General features: G+C 41.0%; 2 protein-coding genes across 3 annotated transcripts; one reads left to right on the plus strand and one right to left on the minus strand.

Annotated features, from left to right (window-relative positions):
• Positions 1-2968: 2968 nt before the first annotated feature.
• LOC112750538 (allene oxide cyclase, chloroplastic) lies at positions 2969-5148 on the plus strand. 2 transcript variants are annotated; one of them, XM_025799307.3, is made up of 2 exons: positions 2969-3472; positions 4396-5148. In XM_025799307.3, exons 1-2 carry the CDS (start codon positions 3229-3231, stop codon positions 4920-4922), a joined length of 771 nt encoding a protein of 256 aa, XP_025655092.1. In that variant the 5' UTR covers positions 2969-3228; the 3' UTR covers positions 4923-5148. The 2 variants fall into 2 exon arrangements, with proteins under 2 accessions (XP_025655092.1, XP_072072796.1); XM_072216695.1 differs by having other exon boundaries at positions 3001-3478; positions 4405-5148.
• An 8665-nt stretch (positions 5149-13813) lies between these two features.
• Positions 13814-15511, minus strand: LOC112748776 (uncharacterized). The gene is made up of 2 exons (XM_025797018.1): positions 14879-15511; positions 13814-14719 (listed from the first exon to the last, which is right to left on the minus strand). The coding sequence occupies exons 1-2, from the start codon at positions 15509-15511 to the stop codon at positions 13814-13816; spliced, it is 1539 nt and encodes a 512-aa protein (XP_025652803.1).
• Positions 15512-22581: the final 7070 nt, after the last annotated feature.

Here is a 22581-nt window from a genome sequence, read left to right on the forward strand (position 1 = left end):
TACCTATTTATTCTTATATATTTTAGATGGAGAGATTTAAATTTTCCGTATTTTAAAAGATAAATATTTTTATATTTTTAATTAGTTAAAAATGTGTTTGTGTTCAAATTAAAAAAATTAAAAATTTATTTATTTATTTATTTAATTTTCTTTTATCGTGTACTTGTCAAAAAGTGACCATTATTTGTGATTGAATGATGTAATAATTCCTATCAAAAGCCTAGCAGAAAAATAAATGATTGTACATACAGTACTCTATTAATTAATCATGTTTGGTTCAATTGATCTTGTTTTTAATGTTTTTTTATGAGGGAGTGCCGTATTGAAATTGCTTTGCACTTCAATTCAACAGCTTTCGGGGATAACCAATATTCTAAAATTTTATTCTTTTCCAAAGAAGATGCTTTTTCATCAAATAACATTTAGATCCTTTCTGTAATGAGACAAAAAGTACTGTAACATCCCCTAATAAACTCATATACAACAATTTGGAATAGCAGCCCTAAGAACAAAGAAACTTTGACATGCATGTGAAATCTCCTTACAATTAAATGTAAAATTGATTAGCAAATGTATCCTTCTGCATAATAAAAACTAACAAATCAATACCCAAATTAATCTCTAGTAATTTTTTTTAATAATTCTACAAACTAATTCAGTGAGATACAATGATTTTTCCATCATTCTAATAAAATTTTTAATATATATATATATATATATATATACAAATAACTCTAAAAATATCATTATAAAACAATTAGTTCTCTTTATGAAAGGATCAATTCATTTTGAAAAATTTTAGAATAATAAAATTTATTAAAAATTAAACTGCAAGTTTTTAAAGACCCATTTAAGTGTTTGTTTAAAAAAAAACTAATTTTACTTGAGAATTGTAATATTCAAATGAGTTCAGGATTCTTTAAGAAAAATAGTCGGTTCAATGAGAAGATCGAAATAGAGATAATACTAAATTTAGTCCCTGAACTTACACGCGAGTCTCAATTTAGTCCCTGAGGTTTCAATTGCCTTTATTTAGTCCCTGAAGTTTATAAATGTGCCTCATATTAGTCCCTGAGACCATTTTTAGTATAAAAACGTTAATAGAGCGCTGTTGTAGACTATCACATATCACGTTAAAACTTGTAAAATGATGCAGTTTTGGTTTTGACATTTAAATAGCTCAAAAACGGCATCGTATTACTTATTTTGTTAGATAAAATTTTAATAAACACCATTTAGGATGTTTTTAGGTTATTTGAGTGCCAAAACCAAAACGACATTAATTTACAAAGTTTAGTGTGGCATCTGACTGTCACGACAATGTTCCGTTAACGTTTGTACGTTAAAAATTATTGAGTTATGTTCACAAAGTTTAAGGACTAAATAGAGGCAATTGAAACTTCAGGAACTAAATTGAGACTCGCGTGTAAGTTCAGAGACCAAATTGAGTAATATCTCATCAAAATATTTAAAGATGCAAGGAGCACGAGCAAATTTAATCCATTCAAGTTGGAACAAAAAAGAAAGCAAATTAGATTTGTTCAACACTGTTTGAGAAATTTTAAAAGTTATTTTTTTTAGTTTTTAATTTATAAAAATAGTAGTATTAATGCATGATGTAATTTTTAAAATTAAATTTAAGTGTTTATAAAAAAGTTAAAAAAATTAATTTTTTTCATAATAAATTTTTTTATTATTTTTTTTAAAATAAAAATTTTTAAAATTAAAAAATTAAATACAAAATAATTTATTTATAAAATATTTTTAATATAAATATTTATTATTTAAATTATTTTTTTTAAAAGAGTTTAATTAAATTATTTATTTAATTTTGTGTATATCTTGGAGCCTTCAATGGATGTGCTATCCAACATGAAGTCCAAATCAAAGTAATCAAGAATGTGCTTAAATGATTAGTTTAATTAAGTATATTTTGTCTGATGTTACACTTTTCTAAAGATATTTTAGTTTTTCTAGGTGAGTTTTAAATGTTTAATGATTGTTTTTAATATAGAGGAGTAATAAATGCATAGTGGAGCAATAAATATTTAGTAAATTGTTGATCGAGATAATATCTGAAACTATAGTAATATAGGTCTACATTCCTTTAAATAAAGGTTTTAACTTGTCCACTAGAACGGTGTATTTATTCGACGTCCTTTCTTGAATGGTGGTGGGATACTTATAAAAAATTTCGATACTTAAGTTACTAAAGATTTAAAGTAAATTTAAGTGAATTGGGACAAAAAAAATATTTAAATTGATGAGATATTTACAAAGTGAAGTGATAACTTGGCTATCACTTATGTATTTTTCTACTAGTAGTAGTAGATAATTTTTTCCTTAATATTTGAAAAATTATCCTAAGTTGAACTAGTGGTTGTTTTGTTGATGGTATTTGAAGTAGTGGATGGCAAAGTCTATCATCCATTTTGTTTTTTCTACTCAAATTGACAAAACAAAACTTCACTATAACTCTTTTCTAGAAATAAAGGAAGAGAGCATAAGACGAGGAAAGAAGAAGAGAGTTATACACAATTGGCAAAGACGCGACCTATTTATATCCTATACAAATCAGACCACATTTTTTTATTATAAATCGAACCTATTAATTTGGATGTTTCTGAAATTAAAAAAAAAATTAAAAGGCCTAAATTAGATTTATTGATTTCAGTACTGTAGAAATTAAAATTTTTCTCTACCAAATAAACTAGAGAGTCTGATTTTAATGTTGTTCATTTGCAAAGCAAATAAGACCCTCCAATTTCACTACTTTAAATTAAAAAAAAAAAAAACTTCACATTAGAGTACAACACACCCCACTTCCTTATCAATACATAACACAAACTTAATTCATAACTAAAAAAATCAGCTTTCTGTCACATTGGCTTAAAGCCATCATTTAACTTGGTATCTAGGTGGAAAGAAGTCACCCAGTAGATAGCAACATTTTAATATTCAACCGTTGATAGTAGAGCCTACAAAGAAAATTCACAATAAAGATGGAAAAATTGAAATAGAAAAATTGCCAATCCACGTGGGGAACGCACAAGCGGTGTTCATGTGCACCTTTTACCATCCATGATTGATTCCCACCAAAAAATTATTATAAGGTATGATCACGTGTTAAAGTCTTAAAGAAACACAAATATTCTACAATTTCTTTTGCACTTAGAAGTCTCCCTACACAAACCATATACTTTACCAATTCCGACATTGTCATTAACTATGGCATCCATAGGTTCTCTGAAAATAATCGCTGCTCATGGATCCCAGCATGCTAGTTCTATTGTTCCTAGTTATCAAACCCAAAAGCAGGTAGGTTCCAGTTTCTTTCAGCACTTTCCAGCCAATAAAAGTTTAAAATTCTCAAGTCCCACTCAAGTACCTATACCGAGAAATTTCAAGAACACTACTATCAAAGCATTTTTCTTCAACAAGCCCAAGCAGCCGCAAGAATCTCCAAAACCAGGCAAGTGTTTCTACTTTCTATAGATCTATTTCCCATTTTTTTTTTTGGGGGTCATATGTTGACCTCTTTTACTAGCAGATATACACTTACATATTGTAAAATGAATTGCAACATTTGAACCATCAACTAGAAAAATCAATGATTATGGATTTAATACGATAAAATTACAATGGTTCATATGTTTCACTTTACTTGGATCACTGACTAGCATTTTTTAACCAAACTCTATCTACAAATTCGTAGTATTTACTAATTAGTTTGAGATAGAAACACAAAAAACTGACTTTGCATATCTTGTTTAAAATGAGAGGCAGTCAGAAATAGTGTAGTTAGATACAGAAGTATAGAACATTGTGAATTTGTGAAACAAAAATTGTCACAGTATTACCAAATATGCTTTTCTTTTTCTTATTTTCGTATTTATTTTATCTTTAATTTCCTTGTATTTTTACTTTTACACTATCCAAACACTACATAAAGAGTTAGCATTCTTAATTGGAACTCTAATAATAATAATAATAATAACAACAAAAAATATTAAAAAATTATTAAAATTTATTATTTTTTGCATCACTTATCCATCAATGTTTAAAATAATAGGCTAAAGTAAGTTGATAAATTACTAAACTAAAGAAATTAGATTAATAACTAAAAGAAATTAGATTAATAACTAAAAGTGATGGTCAAAAATAATAATTTTTAATCACTTTTTAATATAATAATAATAATAACAATAATAATAATAATAATAATAATAAATTCATTCTAAATCAACAACTTGGAATGGAGAAGATTAGACCAAATCGGAATTCAAGATATCGTATGTTCCATGTCAAATCAAATGGTCCGTGTGAGAACCTGTCGATTTGGGTTGTATCAACATTGTTCATTGATATTTATTTGTTAGTTTTTCATTGCTGTAGCAGCCAAAGTTCAAGAACTGTTTGTGTACGAGATCAACGAGCGTGACCGTGGCAGCCCGGCATACCTAAGGCTAAGCCAAAAGTCCGTAAACCACCTTGGTGACTTAGTGCCATTCAGCAACAAACTCTACTCCGGGAACCTACAAAAACGGTTAGGAATAACCGCCGGACTATGCATCCTCATCCAGCACGTGCCTCAAAAGAAGGGTGATCGCTACGAGGCCATTTACAGCTTCTACTTTGGCGACTACGGCCACATATCAGTGCAAGGTGCGTACCTCACCTACCAGGACACGTGGCTCGCTGTGACTGGTGGATCTGGAATATTCGAAGGGGTTTCTGGACAGGTGAAGCTTCAGCAACTTGTGTTCCCTTTCAAACTCTTCTACACTTTCTACTTGAAGGGTATCCCCGATTTGCCGGTTGAGCTTCTTGGAAAGGTGGTTGAGCCTTCGCCTAATGTTGAACCGTCTCCTGCTGCTAAGGCTGCTGAGCCTCATGCCTCTTTACGTAATTTCACCAACTGATGAATGATGATGCAAAAAAATTGAACTTAATAGGCTCATGGTCATACAATCAAAATTTTCTGAATCCTCCCCGAAATAATCCCTTTGTTTATGGTATTATCGTTCAATCTTCTTGTGTAAGAAGTGGCTTTTGGATGTGGCGAATGTGTTAGGTAAAAAAGTAATTGGAATTCGGAAAAATATTTTGTATGTTATTCGGGAATCAATTGTTTGAGTTTGGGTCGCATTACTGGAGTTGATTGGCATTGCGGGCTTACGCCAAACAAATACTATTTGTATTTGAAGATGTTATATAATTTTTTTTTTTAAAAAAGAAAGAGAAGCTGAGATATGATCCAGCTTAGAATATCAGCACAAGTGCAAAAGCCCAATAGACTAAAAGGAACAACATTGAAGGGGAAAAAAAAGTAGTTCATTGTCTAAGAGGGAATTCATCGTTCAAGGTTGTTGTTCGTCACCTGATGTTCTCGGGTAGTCGGATGGTGGTGAGTAGGGGAGAGGGAGAGACCTTGAGCGGACGTGGAGCGAGGGTTGAGGTGTGCTGGCGACGCCGGAGGTTGAATGGCACGCGGGGGTGGCCACCTGGAAGGACACTCCGACGATCAAGTCAGATTCCGTACCAAAGGATGGCCGAATTAGGTAAAGATGGGATGTACCTCGGGGGGAGAGCTGTCCTCTCTCCTTATATACTATGTTGGGTGGGCCTAGTGATGGCCTAGCCCATTGGTTGAGGAGCTGAGCTGTCGTATTCCACGTGGGCAGGTCATCCCGGACTTCGGGTCGGGACACCGGGCACTGCCTCGAGGATACCAACCCGAGCGATGGCGCGCCTCGGGTGGTAGGTCGGTCGGGCCCTGAGTCGGGTGGTTGGAACCGACCCGTTGAACTCCTTTGCTGGAGGTTTGGGCTTGAGTTGGGGGTGGTGCCCCGACCCGGCGGCTAATTGGGCTGGACTTGGCAGTCCGTAACAGTGCCCCCAACGCGCCAGCCTTGAGGTTGAGAACTCGTGGCTGTGCGCGTTTGTCCTACTCACCAAGGCAGCAAGCTTTCTTCTTTCTCGGGAACTCGTCGATGGCGTTTCGTGTCCCTTATGCGTGGTCGCCTCGGCCCTTGTGCTGCTTTCTTGGCTTCTGTGCTGGACATTAAATGCTCATCATTTCATTAATTTGAAATTTTGGGTGAAATGGCGAATATGCCCCTGCCTTTTGGCGCTCTTCCTCGGCAGTTACGCTTTCCTCCCCTTATTTTTATTTCGTAACCCCCTCTCCACTCTGTTTTTCCCTTTTCCCTCATCTTAATCTTTTCACGTTGCTGCTGCTTCTGCCTCTGCTTCCACTTCTTACTGCATTAGTTCTTTCTTGCTTCCAGTGACCTTTCTCCTCTTTGGGTTTTCCAGCATCTTGCAGATTCTGCTTTCCTGGTAAGTTTTTGTGGTTTTTCCTTTCTGGTTGCCTCTTCCCTTTAGTTTTCGTGCATTCTTGTTTATGCATGCCTAGGTTTCTGCGTTTTTCTTGTTGCTTTTTCTTCTAGAGGGGGTGCCACTGGATTTTTTCTGGGTTTTTACTTGCGTTTTGGGTTAGTATAGGGGATCTAGAGGGTGATTCGTAGTTTTCATTTTCGCTTTTTATTGTTTCGAGGGTTCCCGACTTCCCGTTTTGACTAAGTGGTGTCCCCGTTGTAGGTATGGCCGAGCGCCTTGCTTTCTTGAGTCAAGCTCAGCACCCTCTAGCCGATTTTGTCGACCACTACGCCTGGGTTTCCTCCGATGTGAAGGATACCCCTTCTAGAATTACAAAGGAGGGACTCCAGAAACTGCGCCAGTCAGGGCTCTTGTGTGGAGGGGGTCCCGAGGAGGCGCTTTATCAAGTTTACGTTCCTGCTGGTCGGGAGCGCGTATGCCAGAAAAACTTGGCTTCCCCTCGAGTTGTTGATTGGTTGTGGGTTTACGAGCCTATGTTCACGACCTTGGGGCTTCGTCTGCCTTTCTCCCCCTTCGTTATGGGTTTGTTAAATCGCTGCGATGTTGCTCCGTCGCAGCTTCACCCGAACAGTTTGGCTTCCATCCGATGTTTCAAGATGGTTTGCGAGTATCTGGAGCTGCCGACTTCAGTGAATGTCTTCCTCTACCTCATCCTGCTCATGAACCCTTCTAGCCAGGGGAAGGCTAAGAAGGGATATATGCCTTTTACAGCTCAGCAAGGCCGTAGAATCTTTGGCCTTTTTGAGGACTCTTATCATGGCTTTAAGTCTACCTTCTTTAAAGTTAGGCCAGTTGAAGGTCACCAACCTTTCTGGCTTACGGCCGAAGGAGCTAGGCGGATCCTGACCTACTGGAGTTTTGGGGCGGGATCTGACTATCTAATAAAAAGTCTCTTATGATTGGCTGAGTCCAGAAGATCGCAATATTGCTGATATTCTGTTGGCCATTTTTGGTGAAAAGAACCTTAATCCCCGTATGGTTATGGGGGATCAGGAGGCCGGTCGGTTGTATGTTAGTGAGTTCCTTTTCTTTTGTACTTTTTCATGCTTTATTCTTCTATTATTCACACCTTTGCTCTCTTTTTCTTTGCTCGTAGTTTCCATCACTGGCGGAAAGAAGACCTTGGCTGATTTGATGAGCCTCATCAAGGGGGATGATGAATGATGAGCGGATAATTTATACGCTTTTTGACATTATTTTTAGTATGTTTTTAGTAGAATCTGGTTACTTTTAGGGATGTTTTCATTAGTTTTTATGTTAAATTCACATTTCTAGACTTTACTATGAGTTTGTGTATTTTTCTGTGATTTCAGGTATTTTCTAGCTGAAATTGAGGGGCTTGAGCAAAAATCAGATTCAGAGGTTGAAGAAGGACTGCTGATGCTGTTGGATTCTGACCTCCCTGCACTCAAAATAGATTTTCTGGAGCTACAGAACTCAAAATGGCGCGCTTCTAATTGCGTTGGAAAGTAGACATCCAGGGCTTCCTAAAAATATATAATAGTCCATACTTTGCCCAAGTTTTGACGATGCAAACTGGCGTTCAACGCCAGCTCTCTGCCCAATTCTGGCATCCAGCGCGAGAAACAAGCTGCAAAGTGGAGTTCAACGCCCAAACTGGCACAAAAGCTGGCGTTCAACTCCAAGAATGACCTCTCCACGTGTAGACTTCAAGCTCAGCCCAAGCACACACCAAGTGGGCCCCGGAAGTGGATTTATGCATCAATTACTTACTTTTGTAAACCCTAGTAGCTAGTTTATTATAAATAGGACATTTTACTATTGTATTTGATATCTTTGGATTATATTTTGATCTATTGATCACGTTTGGGGGCTGGCCATTCGGCCATACCTGGACCTTTCACTTATGTATTTTCAACGGTAGAGTTTCTACACTCCATAGATTAAGGTGTGGAGCTCTGCTGTTCCTCAAAGATTAATACAAAGTACTACTGTTTTTCTATTCAATTCAACTTATTCCGCTTCTAAGATAGTCATTCGCACTTCAACCTGAATGTGATGAACGTGACATTCATCATCATTCCCTATGAACGCGTGCCTGACAACCACTTCCGTTCTACCTTAGATTGAATGAGTATCTCTTAGATTACTAATACAGGGGACCGAGTCCGAGATATTGGGATCTTCGTGGTATAAGCTAGATTGATGGCAGCATTCATGAGAGTCCGGAAGGTCTAAACCTTGTCTGTGGTATTCCGAGTAGGACTCTGGGATTGAATGACTGTGACGAGCTCAAAACTCGCGAATGCTGGGCGTAGTGACAGACGCAAAAGGATAGTAAATCCTATTCCAGTACGATCGAGAACCTCCAGATGATTAGCCATGCAGTGACAGCGCATCGGATCATTTTCACAGAGAGGAATAGGATGCAACCATCGACAAGGGTGATGCCTCCAGACGATTAGCCGTGCTGTGACAAAGCATTTGGACCATTTTCCCGAGAGGATTGAAAGTAGCCATTGGCACCGGTGACATTCTTACATAAAGCCAGCCATGGAAAGGAGTAAGATGGATTGGATGAAGACAGCAGGAAAGCGGAGGTTCAGAGGAACGAATACATCTCCATACGCTTATCTGAAATTCTCACCAATGATTTACATAAGTATTTCTATCCTTCTTTTATTACTAAATTTCAAAAACTACATAACTATTTTATATCCGCCTGACTGAGATTTACAAGGTGACAATAGCTTGCTTCATACCAACAATCTCCGTGGGATTCGACCCTTACTCACGTAAGGTATTACTTGGACGACCCAGTGCACTTGCTGGTTAGTTATGCGAAGTTGTGAAGATATGTTTAGACCATGGTTCTGTGCATCCGTTTTTGGTGCCATCGCCAGGGAATCAATTTCGAACAATAATTCACAACCTGAGTAACAATTTTGCATACCAATGAGCGTGAGGATGACTCCTCGGAGACTCCTACGGTGAGTCAGGAGCAGGGAGAAACTGGGGAGGCCAGTGGTCAGGTGGACGGGGCCGACCAGGTTCAGCCAGAGAAAGTTGTTCCTCCCGAGAATGCTGCGGGACCCCAGGGTGTGGAAACGGAAACTCTTGAGGAGGATTTTGGTTTTGGTGACGAGGAGTTGAAAGTCGCGAGGAAACCAAAGAAGAGGAAGCGGGATACCGGGAAGGCGCTCTTAGTTATGGAGAAAAACTTCGATGCTGGGGGTTTCATTGAGTCCCAGTTGCTCCCTGGCACCGAGGAGTTTTTTCACGAGACCGACCTTTCCGGGCAGGCTAGGTGGATCTACCGCAGTCTTCTCCGAGCTGCTGCTATCGCCAAGAAGGTGGAGCCTCTCTTGGGCAATTATCATGCTATGGAGGTAAAGCTTCGGAACTCCCAAAAAGATCTGACGGATTCACGATCTCAGGAGGAGTCTCTGAAGACAAAATTGTCCGAGCAGGAGAAAAAGGCTGAGGAGGATGCTAAGGAGATCAACAGGCTGGTGGATCGGGATATGGCCTTGATGAAGGATCTGAACACCTCCCATGGTGAGGCTGCTGCTGCCAAGAAAATGGTTGAGGAGTTGGAGGAGAAACTAATGTTGGCAGAGAGCTCGGCAGAGGATGCTATCCGGGAGATGGCTGCTCTAAAGAAAAAGAACAAAGAGCTTGCCAAGGGGCCTGTGAGGCCGTTAAGTTGACCGAGGAAGGGATTAAGCTCCACGTGGCCGTGTTGGCTCCCGACCTTGACCTCTCCCAAGTTGGTGCTATGAAGACAGTGGAGGCTGGGAAGATCGTTGACATCCTCAAGCGCTAGATGGATATTTCCCGACTTTTATGTTCTTTTGGTTTATCTTGTAACTTGCTTTTTATTCTGGGGCCTATTATAAGGCACCCTCTGGTTGTACCGAATACTTTGTCTTTATTTTAAACTGCCATTTTGGTTATTGCTTGTTTTATTCGGGCCGTTGTGGCTTTGCTTTTGCTGTTTTGTTTGCTCGGGCCACCGCGGCCTTTTGGTTTACCGTTTTCGTGGTATTTATTATTCTTGCTGCTTGTTTGAGCCGTTTTTGTTTTTTGGTCCCTATGATTTTCGGGGTGATCAGTCCCGGGTTTCCGTTATGTCGACCGTTCGCCTTTTTCCCTCGCTTGTTATTCCGATTCAAAACTTGCGAAAAGTAAAACTTATCATATTGTTAGGATTCTGAAACAAGGAAATAATGTAATGCGTAATTAAGCAAAAGATAATAAAAGAGGAAAATGATAGGATTGATAGAAAGAGGAATATAAAGGAGAAAAAGGAAGGGTCGAGGTCGTCAGGTCGTTTCTTCGTTTTCCCTTTATAAGTAGAACTTCTTGAGGTTTGCCATGTTCCACGTTCTCGGCACCTCGCTTCCATCCAATTTTTCCAGCTTGTAGCCTCCCTTGCCGAGGACCTCTCTTACCCTGTAAGGACCTTCCCAGTTTGCGGCTAGCTTGCCTTCCCCTGGGGTAGGTAGCCTTATGTTGTTTCTTCGTAAGACCAAGTCGCCTTCTCCTAGGCTTTTTTTTAGCACTTTGCCATTGTACCTTAGGGCTATTCTTTTTTTATTGCCGCTTCTGCTAGGTGTGCCATTTGTCTTGTCCCGTCGGCCAAGTCCTTTTCGATTGCTTCGCTTCCTCCTCCGAGGAGTAACCTGGGGCTTGGTTCCCCGACCTCGACCGGGATGACTGCGTCAACCCCGTATGTGAGTCGGAAGGGGGTTTCGCCGGTAGACAATTGGGAGGTGGTCATGTAGGACCACAAGACCGAGGCTAGCTCGTCTACCCATGAGACCTTCTTTCCTTCAAGTCGCTTTTTTAATCCTTTTAGGATAACTTTGTTGGCTGCCTCTACCTGGCCGTTGGTTTGGGGGTGCTTGACTGTGGAGAACCTCTGTTCGATCTTTAGTCCCTCTAGGAACCCTTTGAACTTCTTGTCGGTGAATTGTGTCCCGTTGTCCGATATGACGGTTTCCGGGATTTCGAACCTGGTGACCACTTGCCTCCATATGAACTTTTGGCAATATGCTGAGGATATGCTGGCAAGCGCTTCTGCTTCCACCCATTTGGTGTAATAGTCTATGGCCACTATCAGGTATTTTACTTGTCCGTGTCCCGGTGGGAACGGCCCTAAGAGGTCGACTCCCCATTGGGCGAAAGGTCGGGGGGCCATCATTAAGCTGAGCTCTTCGGGTGGTGCTTTGTGGAAGTTGGCATTTTCTTGGCATTTTTTGCATTTTTTCACGAACTCCTGGGCGTTCGACATTATTGTAGGCCAGTAATATCCTACTCGAATGATCTTTCTTGCTAAAGATCTTCCCCCGATGTGGTGACTACAACATCCTTCGAGGACTTCTCTGAGGACGTAGTTCGTTTGGTCAGGGTGCAGACATTTGAGTAGGGGCTGGTGCGGCCCTCGTTTGTACAACTGTCCCTGTATGATTGTGTACTACAGAGCTTCTCTCTTAATATCTTGTGCCTCCTTCTCATCTGGGGGTGTTTCTGCATGCTCCAGGTATCGGAAAATAGGGTCTATCCACGAGAGGGGGTTTGGCACCTGGGCTGTGCACATGATGATTGCAGGTTCAGTTGCTAGCCCTTGGATTAGGGATCTGTTTCCCGTCCTGGGTTTGGTGCTTGCTAGCTTGGAGAGGAGATCGGCTCATGCATTTCTTTCTCTGAGGACGTGCTGGATTGTGACTTCTTCAAAGCTTTGGCATAGTTCTTTTACCTTTTCCAGGTATTTTTGTAGCAACGCGTCCCTAGCTTGGTAGCTGCCATTTACCTGGGAGGTGACGACTTGGGAGTCACTACTGACTTCTACCCTTGACGCCCCGACCTCTTTGGCTAGTATCAGTCCCTCTATCAGGGCCTCATATTTGGCCTGGTTATTGGAGACCGGGAAGTCGAACTTGATGGATTGTTCGTAGGCTACTCCTGCCGAGTTTTCGAGGATAATTCCGGCACCTCCGAACGTTTGGTTGGATGCTCCGTCAACGTGGAGTTTCTACCGTGTGTTCGGCGTGTCGGGAGTCTCTCATGTGACTTCCACGAGGAAATCTGCCATGGCTTGGGCTTTGATTGCTTGTCTGGGCTCATATTACAAATCACATTGAAAGAGTTCTATCGCCCATGCCATCATTCTTCCCGCCAGGTCTGGTTTCTGGAGGACTTGTCGGATGGCCTGGTCGGTTCTTAGAATGATTATGTGCCCTTGGAAGTATTGCTTTATCCTTCTGGATGAGATTAGTAGGGCGTAGGCCAGTTTTTCCAACTTGGTGTACCTCATCTCCGCTCCTTGGAGTATTTTGCTGATGAAGTATATTGGGCGCTGAGTTTTGTCCTCTTCTTGGACCAGAACTGCCACCATTGCTTGTGAGGTTACAGCCAGGTACAAGTATAGGGGCTCCCCTTCTTTAGGCTTGCTGAGTACGGGAGGTTCCGAGAGTATCTTCTTGAAATGGCTGGACGCTTCTTCGCATGCCGGGGTCCATTCGAAGGCGATCCCTTTTTTCATTAGGTTGAAAAATGGGATGGCCCTTTCTGCCGAGGCGCCGAGGAACCGAGATAGGGCCGTGAGCTTCCCGGTGAGTCGTTGTACATCCTTGATGCACCCAGGGCTCGTCATTTTGAGGACGGCTTTACATTTTTCTGGGTTCGCTTCTACCCCTCTTTGTGTTATCATGAACCCTAGGAATTTTCCTGCTTCCATGGCGAACGCGCATTTAAGCGGATTGAGTCTCATGTTGAATTTCCTTAGCGCTTTGAAGACAGCCTGGAGGTCGTCTATTAGCTTGTTCGGTTCTGCTGTTTTTACCAGGATGTCGTTGACATAAACTTCTACCATCTTGCCGATGAGATCATGGAAGACTCTGCTCATTAGCCTTTGGTAGGTGGCCCCTGCGTTCTTCAGCCCGAAGGGCATTAATTTGTAGCAGTAAATGCCCCCTGGTGTTATGAATGTCATTTTGTCCTCGTCAGGTCAGTGCATAGGGATCTGGTTATAGCCAGAATAGGCATCCATGAAGCTGAGGAAACAATATCCCGCGGCTGAGTCAACCAAGGTGTCAATGTTGGGGAGAAAAAAGGAGTCTTTTGGGCATACTTTGTTCAGGTTGGAGTAATCGACGCACATTCTCCATTTTTCGCTGGCTTTTTTGACTAAGACGAGATTGGACAGCCATGTCGAGTACTCGAGTTCCTTGATAAACCCTGCTTCTAGCAATCCTGCTGTCTGCTTGGCAACTTCTTCAGCTCTTTCTTGCGACATCTTCCTTCGCCGCTGGGCTACCGGTTTGGCATCAGGCTTTATGGCTAGCCGGTGGGACATGACCTCGGGATCCAATCCTGGCATGTCTGATGGGGTCCATGTGAAGTGGTTGCCGTTTGCTCTCACAATCTCTATAAGGGGCCCTTAAGTTCATGGGGGCAGGTTTCTATTTACGAAGGTAAACTGATCTGCCATTTTTCCTATCTGGAACTTTTCCATGTCCCCTTCTGGTTTTGGTCTTGGCTTGTCCTCCATCCTGACGTCCAAATTTGCCAGGAACACGTTGGCTGCCCTCTTAGATTCTTTCTTTAAGGAGAGACTAGCGCTGTCGCAGGTGACTGCCGTTTCTAGGTCTCCCCTTATGGAACTAACTATTCCCTTGTCCGTTATGAACTTCATTGTTAGGAACTTGGTGCATACTATAGCTGAGAATTTGTTGATAGTTTTTCTTTCTAGGATGATGTTATAGGCAGTGGAGTCTCTAAGGACTATGAAGTCTGCCATAACCCATTTTCTGGCGTCACTGGTTCCTAGGCTGATTGGGAGAGAGATCGTCCTGTCGGGTTTAATGTAGTTATTGCCTAGTCCCATGACTCCGTGTTGGTGGTTCTTGAGGTCAGATTCCCTGAGCCCCATGGCATTGAACACATTTCTAAATAGAATGTTTGAATCTGCTCCCGTGTCGACGAGGATACGCCTGACTAGTCCTGTCCCGACCATCACGGTAACTACCATGGGGGGGTCTTCGGGGAGGTCACTGAACCACTTATCTTCTGGGTCAAATGATATTGTGGGATGCTTTTTGCTGGAGGCGGGGCCATCTGTCGAGATGGAGAGTACTCGGGTGTCCCTTTTGGCTGCTGACTTGGATTTAGGGGGGCTGTCACGCCCGACCACGATGTTGACTATGAAAGTTGGGGGGTTATTGGCATCCCCTGTGGGTTCTTGCCTTGGTTTGACAGTTCGGCTTCGATCTTCCTCGAAGCATTTCCTTTCCCGCCTCCTCGGTTCTCTGATGAGCCGGGAGAATTCGCTCAGCTTTCCTTCTCTGATGGCCTATTCCAGGGCATCCTTAAAGTCGAAGCAGTCTTGGATTTTATGGCCAAACCCCTTGTGATAATCACAGTAAAGGCTCCTGTTGCCTCCCGTTCTTTCCTTCAATGGCCTAGGTCTGGATAGGATTCCCTTGTCTGCAATTTGTTTGTAGACTTCTACTATAGGCGCCGCAAGTGGCGTGTAGTTCGTGAACTTTCCTACCCGTAGGTGCTTGGGTGGCTTGTTTAGGGTGCCGTCCCTGGGGGCTTCTTTGTACCTGTCGACTTGAGGAGCCTGCCGAGCTGACGAGCCAGGGATCTGCCGTTTATTGGCTGCTACAACCTGACTGACCTCTTCATCGTTGATGTATTCCTTGGCCACGCTTTTTATTTTCTGCATGGTCCATACATGCTTGGTTGTGAGGTGCTTCCTAAAGTCTTCGTTTAGCAGGCCATTTGTTAGGCATAGACTAGCGACTGAGTCCGTGAGGCCGTCGATCTCCAAACACTCGTCGTTGAACCTATCTAGAAACTTCCTAGTCGGCTCCCCGGGCTTTTGGGTGACCCCCAGCAAGTTGATTGGGTGTTTTGCTTTGTCTATGCGCGTCGTGAACTGAGCTAGAAAGTTTCGAGATATGTCTGCGAAAGTTGTGATGGACTCTTGTGGGAGGGCGTTGAACCATCGAATTGCTGGACCGGCCAATGTTACAGGGAATGCCCGGCATCTGACCGCGTCACCTGCCCCTTCCAAGTCCATCCTTGCTTCAAAAGCTGTCATATGCTCCTGGGGGTCTTTGGTCCCATCGTACCTCATGTTCGTCGGCTTGTCGAAGTTTCTCGGGAGCCAGACCTTGAGGATTGAGGGGTGAAAGGGGGTGGCTCCCATGATAATGAGATCTTGTTGTCTCCTAGGTTTCCTTGGGTAAGTCGGGAAGTTGCTTGTGTGTGCACTTCTTCGTGCCTTGCTAGGCTTTTTCCCTGGCTGTCGTGTGCCCGGGAGAAGGATCGGGTGCGGGCGTGGGACCGGCTATCGTCGCCGTGCGAGTGGCTGACGTCTTCGTGGGATCGGTCCCTTGCCGCCAGCTCTTGCTCAAGGTTTTGTACTCTATGCCTGAGTTCTTGCATGATCTTTGCGCTGTCAGATCCCATCCCTCCGAAGGGGCGCCTTTCGGGGGTCTTGGTGTACATTTGTTGGTTGGGTTGAACGGAGGATCTCGGTTGTTCGGCAGCGCGGGCTGTCAAACTCGCCCTGCTCAAACGGTCTCCGCCTCCCTCGCGGAGCTCCTCTGAAGTGATGGGTCGCTCCATGTCTGCGCCAGGTCTCCAGAGACGGCGCCAATATTCGTCACTTGATGTTCTCGGGTAGTCGGATGGTAGTGAGTAGGGGAGAGGGAGAGACCTCGAGCGGACGTGGAGTGAGGGTTGAGGTGTGCTGGCGACGCCGGAGGTTGAACGGAATTTGGGGGGGGGGTGGCCACCTGCAAGGACACTTCGACGATCAAGTTAGAGTCTGTACCAAAGGATGGCCGAATTAGGTAAAGATGTGACGTACCTCGGGGGTAGAACTGTCCTCTCCTTTTATATACTATGTTGGGTGGGCCTAGTGATGGTCAAGCCCATTGGTTGAGGAGCTGAGCTGTCATATTCCACGTGGGCAGGTCATCCCGGACTTCGGGTCGGGACGCCGGGCGCTGCCCCGAGGATACCAACCCGAGCGATGGCGCGCCTCGGGTGGCAGGTCGGTCGGGCCATGGGTCGGGTGGTTGGAACCGACCCGTTGAACTCCTTTGCTGGAGGTTTGGGCCTGGGTTGGGGGTGGTGCCCCGATCCGGCGGCTAATTGGGCTGGACTTGGCAGTCTGTAACAGTTGTAGCTCCGTCATGTTGCCTCATAAATATATAATAATAATAGCTAGGGATAGCAATGGCTGCATGGAGCAGGAATCTTTTGTCTGCTCTCTCTTCGTTTAGTAAAAATATTTATTGTCTCCTTTTATTTTTGTTGGCCCTCTGATTATTTACACTTATATAGAAGGTTCCGAGACGGTTACTCTTAAATATCCATAGATATTAAGCTTTAAAAAATAAAAAAAATTAATATAACCATAATAAAATTTTAAAATACAATTCAATCAAATATATCAAATTAAATATAATACAAATACAAATTTCACATAATCAACATACATATAAAAAATTTTAACATATAAACTAAAATAAAATAAAAAAATTGTAACAAAACAAAATAATAATTCTTGGTTTAGGATTACTTTCATATATATATATATATATATATATATATAAAATTAAATAAAGGGTAAAGTACTTTTTTCGTCTCTAAGGTTTGAGATCAAAATCAAAATCATCTCCGACCTTTTTTTGTTATTAAAATCATCCTCAACATTACAAAACGTTATAAAATCATCCTTTCCCTAATTCTTGGACTAAAATACCCTTCATCGTCATCTCTTTTCCTCACCCTTCTCTCTCCACTAATCACCTCACCCCCACCACCTCTGCTACATCCACTGCTAACTATATTGCCATAATTTTACTCCTCACTCACCACCATAAAAGAACCAGTTCACATGATTTCTATTAGCCCCTTTTGAAATCAAAGAAATCGATCAAAATCAAGCACCACAACTTGAACAAAAAAGTCAGAGAAACAAAAGAACACTGAGAACTTGAACATTGAACCTATTAGAACTTCACCATCAATGCCATTATATTTTTCCTATTGATGATGGTGGTGGTGGTGATGCCATTTTTCTTATTAATTTTGAATCTTACCTTTGCACACATAAATCTTCCTCATGGATACAACAAAGAGGAACAACACTACAAGGGTAAGGCTCACACAAATTGCAGAAAGAGTAGGTGGCAGAGGAAACCTGATCGAAGTCCTCTGGCTTATCTCAACCTCGAGCTTCGATTCGAACAGGTCATATGCAGACTTGCCACTTTGAACAATGCCAAGATTGGTATCGCCAACAACCAAGTCCCCTCCTTCCCCCTCCCCCTCTCTGATTCTACCAATGATGCTCGACTTCGACGACCCCATCGACGAGCTCGACTTCGACGAGCTCGACTTCGACGAGCTCGACTTCGACGACCGGAACCCCAACCTTTCCCTTGACACCACCGATCCCCTCTCCTATACTAGCTACTTCTATGACCCTTTCTCCGCCTCCCTCCACCGCAGCTTTAAAACCGCTCGCAACATCCACCAAGTTCCAACCAACAAACCCATAATCACATTCTCCACTTCGTCACTGTCAGATCCAGACGAGATGATCACGCTAAGGCTAGGTTTGGCTCTGACGACCAATTTTTGAAGTTCTGAATCCGAACAACAATCCACTTCTTCAAGATCCAGATGGTGTAGATGCTTCTGGGTTCACTAGGGGTGCTAGGATTTTGTGCAGAAGTTATGGGTGGAAGAGGATAAGGGAAAAATTGTCATATAATTAATATTTTATGAGTAAATGATGATTTTATAACATTTTGTAACGTCGATGATGATTTTAATAACTAAAAAAGGTCGGGGACGATTTTGATTTTGACCTCAGACCTTAAGGACGAAAAAATTACTTAACCTTTAAATAAATTTCTCTTCGCAGAGAGATTTCACGGATTCCCTTGGAGAGGATACCTCAATCTTCGCATTCATCCTCATTTATTTGTGGGGCAATTTTCTGTTCCCGTAGAATTTTGTGGATCCATTAACTTCCCCGTAGCGGATAATCTTTGCAAATATATGCGGATGCAAAATTTTTTACCATTCCTAATAATAGCCACATCCATGGTTCAAGTTCCAAGCTATAGCTGAGCTGTGGTAACCTTTAGTGTGTGTAAGTGGACAAGTGTATGAGTATGTCAAAAAAAAAAGAGGTTATAGTTCCATGGTTGAGGCATGTGTATTAGTGGCAAATATGTTTGCCTCCTAGAAAGCCATACCAGGTTTGGACCCTAATAGTTGAAAAAGAACTTCTAATGTAGTCTGTGTAAATTAGTGTCGGCGTATGTATTGTGTATGACAAAAAACAAAAAGGTTGTGGTTTCTGTTTGAATTTTTTGCAGTGATATTAGGTTAAGAAAATATTAAGTGTTAATATTTTTTATAATATTAGTCAACTCTTTGACATAATACTTTAGTTTTATACTATTAGAGTTTATAGTTTAGGATTTAGGATTTAAAATTTAGTATAAAAATACCTTTGTTGGCTAATAATAATAAATTTTATTGGTCATATAAGATTGCTCATTCCGTTATTGCCAAAATCTTTATTTCAAGTAATTCAGATCTTTTAAAGGGTAATATATTTGTCAAATAAAATTTTAATGTCAATCCAACAAATCTTTTTTATAACTAAATTTAACCAAATTGGTCTAATAACTTATTAGTACAGCAAAATCTTTCACACTTTTTTTTTCTTTTTTATCCTTTTTCTCTTCTTCCTCTTAAAACATTTTTTTTTGTGGTTCGTTATTTGTCCCGAGGTGCTTCACCTAAACCAACGAGGGTGATTGGGCCTTGAAAGTATGTGGTCTAAGAGCTCCCAAGACATGCTCGAATGGTGCTTGGGCATAAAGAGACTCAGATGCCAAAGTCAGCAAGTCGAGTAGCGGGTCGAGGACCCGAGTTTGTACTCGATTTGAGTAGTGTGGACCAAATACTATTTTAGGCCTTAGTCATTTGAGATTCTTCCAGAGGATGCTGTAGGCATCGAGTAAATAAACTTGTAGGATCTCGAGATGTTAATTTGTGGGTGCAAGTAGGAATAGTGCCCCTAATCGAACACCGGGTAGTAGGTTACGTTGGTGTCCAAGTAATCAAGCTTGGAGTAGGAGATTGAGAATATCACCTAGGAATAATGCATTGTGCTTTCAGGTGGGAGGAGTTAGTTTCTAGATGTAGGTCAGCGGCATATCCTGAGGTAGTGTGGTTATGACTTGACATTTCAGCGTATTAGGTATAAGTCAGCAAAATCGACATGATTTGTTTGCAAGAGATCCTACCTTTTTATTGTTCTTGCGTTGTTTTAGTTTCTTTGGGAGCTGGACCATCATTTAAATCATGCAAAATTACTTAAATGCTCTCCTTCTAAAACATATATAACTTCCAAATATTTTCTCTTTTTCCATTAGTTGGTCAATATTCTGCAAATCGAAGACATTGCAATCGATGTACAAATTAATAAGAATCAAAGAAATTCTCGTCAAAGCTTTGAAGATCGAGTGCCCTAAGGTTGATCAAAGACAGCATGCCGACATACAGATGTGTAATTCAATGAGACTTCTTTCGAAAAAGAAAACGGACAGAGATCCTGTAAGCGGTTATGTGATCTTATGTACTTAGCGGGAATAGTACTTTCCATGATCTTTAGAGGGGTAGGTGGCAGTTCAGGATTGGTCAAAAAAGTATGTAAATGAACGAAATTTAGAAGAAATAAATGTTAGAATTCGGTTTCAGAAAACACTCTCGCACAGTCACATCCCTAGTGACTTTCTGAGTCTACCAAGAGCTTTCTTCTCTGTAAGATTCCTTCCATGTCTTTACAATTCTTTTCAAATTCATCTGTAATTTTCTTTTATGCAAGTTATTTTCCTTTTGCAATGTACTCTTTTTCTTCCTTTTAAATTTCGAATTAGTAATTTTAATTTCAGAATCCTTTGATTTTGTCAAAGTCTTTTGTTTATTTACTTCCATTTCTCGATTTTATCTTCTTGCATTTACTTTCCATTTAATTCAACCTTTTAAAATCTATATCTTTTTTCTTTTCTATTTGTTTCGTTCAAAGAAGGATCTTTGGTGCACATTTGAAAATTGGTACTTGTTCAAAAGAGGAGTAGATTTCGCTCCCAAATCATTAGATATCGAACCAACCAAGATTCGCTAAAAATCTGCATAACAAATTGGCACACCCAATGTGACAGTTTTACAAAGTATGTTAAAAGATTCATTGGTCATCTGCAAATAATAATGTCCCCATAATAGTTGCACAAATGTCTGCAGAATTAACATCACACGCAGAAGGAAGCATTCAAAATCTAAGAAACGGTTCTAGAGATAATGCTATAGTTAATAATCCTTCTACAGAAAATACTGCAGAAGGATTATTCAACCACCAATAACTGCAGGTTGGCCTCCTTTTGGCCTTCCTCCAGGTAATAACCCACCTATGAATGGTTACGTGTCTCTAATTAGATTTGGTAGTGCATAAGGAGCGGTTAATAATCAACCACATAATATTGAGTTTGCTTGAGATTATTAGGTGGGATCAACATCGAATAATTTTGGCTCGATGGCTGCATTTCGACAGCATGTCAATGAGAGTCATCATGACTTTATCAATCTATTGACTCAACAGATGACTACTATCTTAAATCCCATTATGGCTGATCATGAGACAAAATTTGAGCGTTTGGCTAGACAAGTTGAACGAGTTGCTCGGATTGTTAATTATAATGAAGGTGATCATCAAAATCTAGGAGTGAATCCTGAAAGCTTAGGGAATAATCCTAGAGATATGAATGACAATATGAATTTAGATGGGAATGTTCCTCGTGTAGTTCGATGTGATCAAAATGATGATGATGTATTGGATAGGATTCGTGTTAATCAGCAAGAGAAATGTTATCAAGTAACTAGGATTGTTGAGGATGTTCTTAATAGGGTTGGTATTAATGTAGGTTTTATGAATTGACCATATTTTATTTCCACATTCTTTGCTGTCTGCAAATAGCAGAAGTGCCAAAGGGTGTGAAAAACTGTAAAACAGTAACAAAATTTGCAGGAGAAGTGGGAGAGTCCACCTCTGAAAATTTGAAAATAAAGTTTTTTTCCTTCTTTATTGATGAAGAATGCTTTTACTTGGTTTTCGACCTTAAGACCTAACTCGATTGTTACTTGGGCATAATTACAAAGTGCTTTTCATACTCAATTTTATAAGGGAGAGTTAAATATGACAATCACCGATTTGGTCGCTTTGAGGTACGATGATGGTGAATCAATAGATGACTTTATAATTCGATTTAAGAATGCTCGAAATTGATGCTATGTTTCTCTTCTTGAAAGGGAGGTAGTGAAGATAGCAACTATGGGTTTATGTTTTTATATTCGTCGAAAGTTGCTTAATGTACATACTTTATTTGGATCACTTGGCTAAAAGAGTTAGATAGGTAGAAATTCTTGAAAAAGAAAAATAAGTTTTTAAAAGTGAGAAAAAGTTTAGGAATAAGTCTTTTACTCGAAAGGAAAAAGTTTCGTATATCGAAATAGAATCTTCGAGTGAAGAATCTGATTTTGAATTTTCTGAAGTCGATTTGGCTAAATTAAAGAAAGGGCCACCTTATGTTTGCTCTTTACTTAAGAAAATTGCAAATGTTGATAAGTGGTGCATGAAATTGTGATCATCAATGGTGCCAACAATTTGGTACGCACAATTGTAATCTCAACTCTTTGTCACAACTCCGCACAACTAACCAGCAAGTGTACTGGGTCGTCCAAGTAATAAACCTTACGTGAGTAAGGGTCGATCCCACAGAGATTGTTGGCTTGAAGCAAGCTATGGTCATCTTGTAAATCTCAGTCAGGCGGATTCATATGGTTATGGAGAATTGATAATCAAAAGATGAATAAAATATATAATAGGATAAAGATACTTATGTAATTCATTGGTGAGAATTTCAGATAAGCGTATGAAGATGCTTTGTTCCTCCTGAACCTCTGCTTTCCTATTGCCTTCATCCAATCATTCATACTCCTTTCCATGGCAAGCTTTATGTTGGGTTTCACCATTGTCAATGGCTACCTCCCGTCCTCTCAGTGAAAATGGTCCAAATGCACTGTCACCGCACGGCTAATCATCTGTCGGTTCTC

This window comes from Arachis hypogaea, chromosome 15 (genome assembly GCF_003086295.3).
Source record: "Arachis hypogaea cultivar Tifrunner chromosome 15, arahy.Tifrunner.gnm2.J5K5, whole genome shotgun sequence".
Classification (NCBI taxonomy): Eukaryota; Viridiplantae; Streptophyta; class Magnoliopsida; order Fabales; family Fabaceae; genus Arachis; species Arachis hypogaea.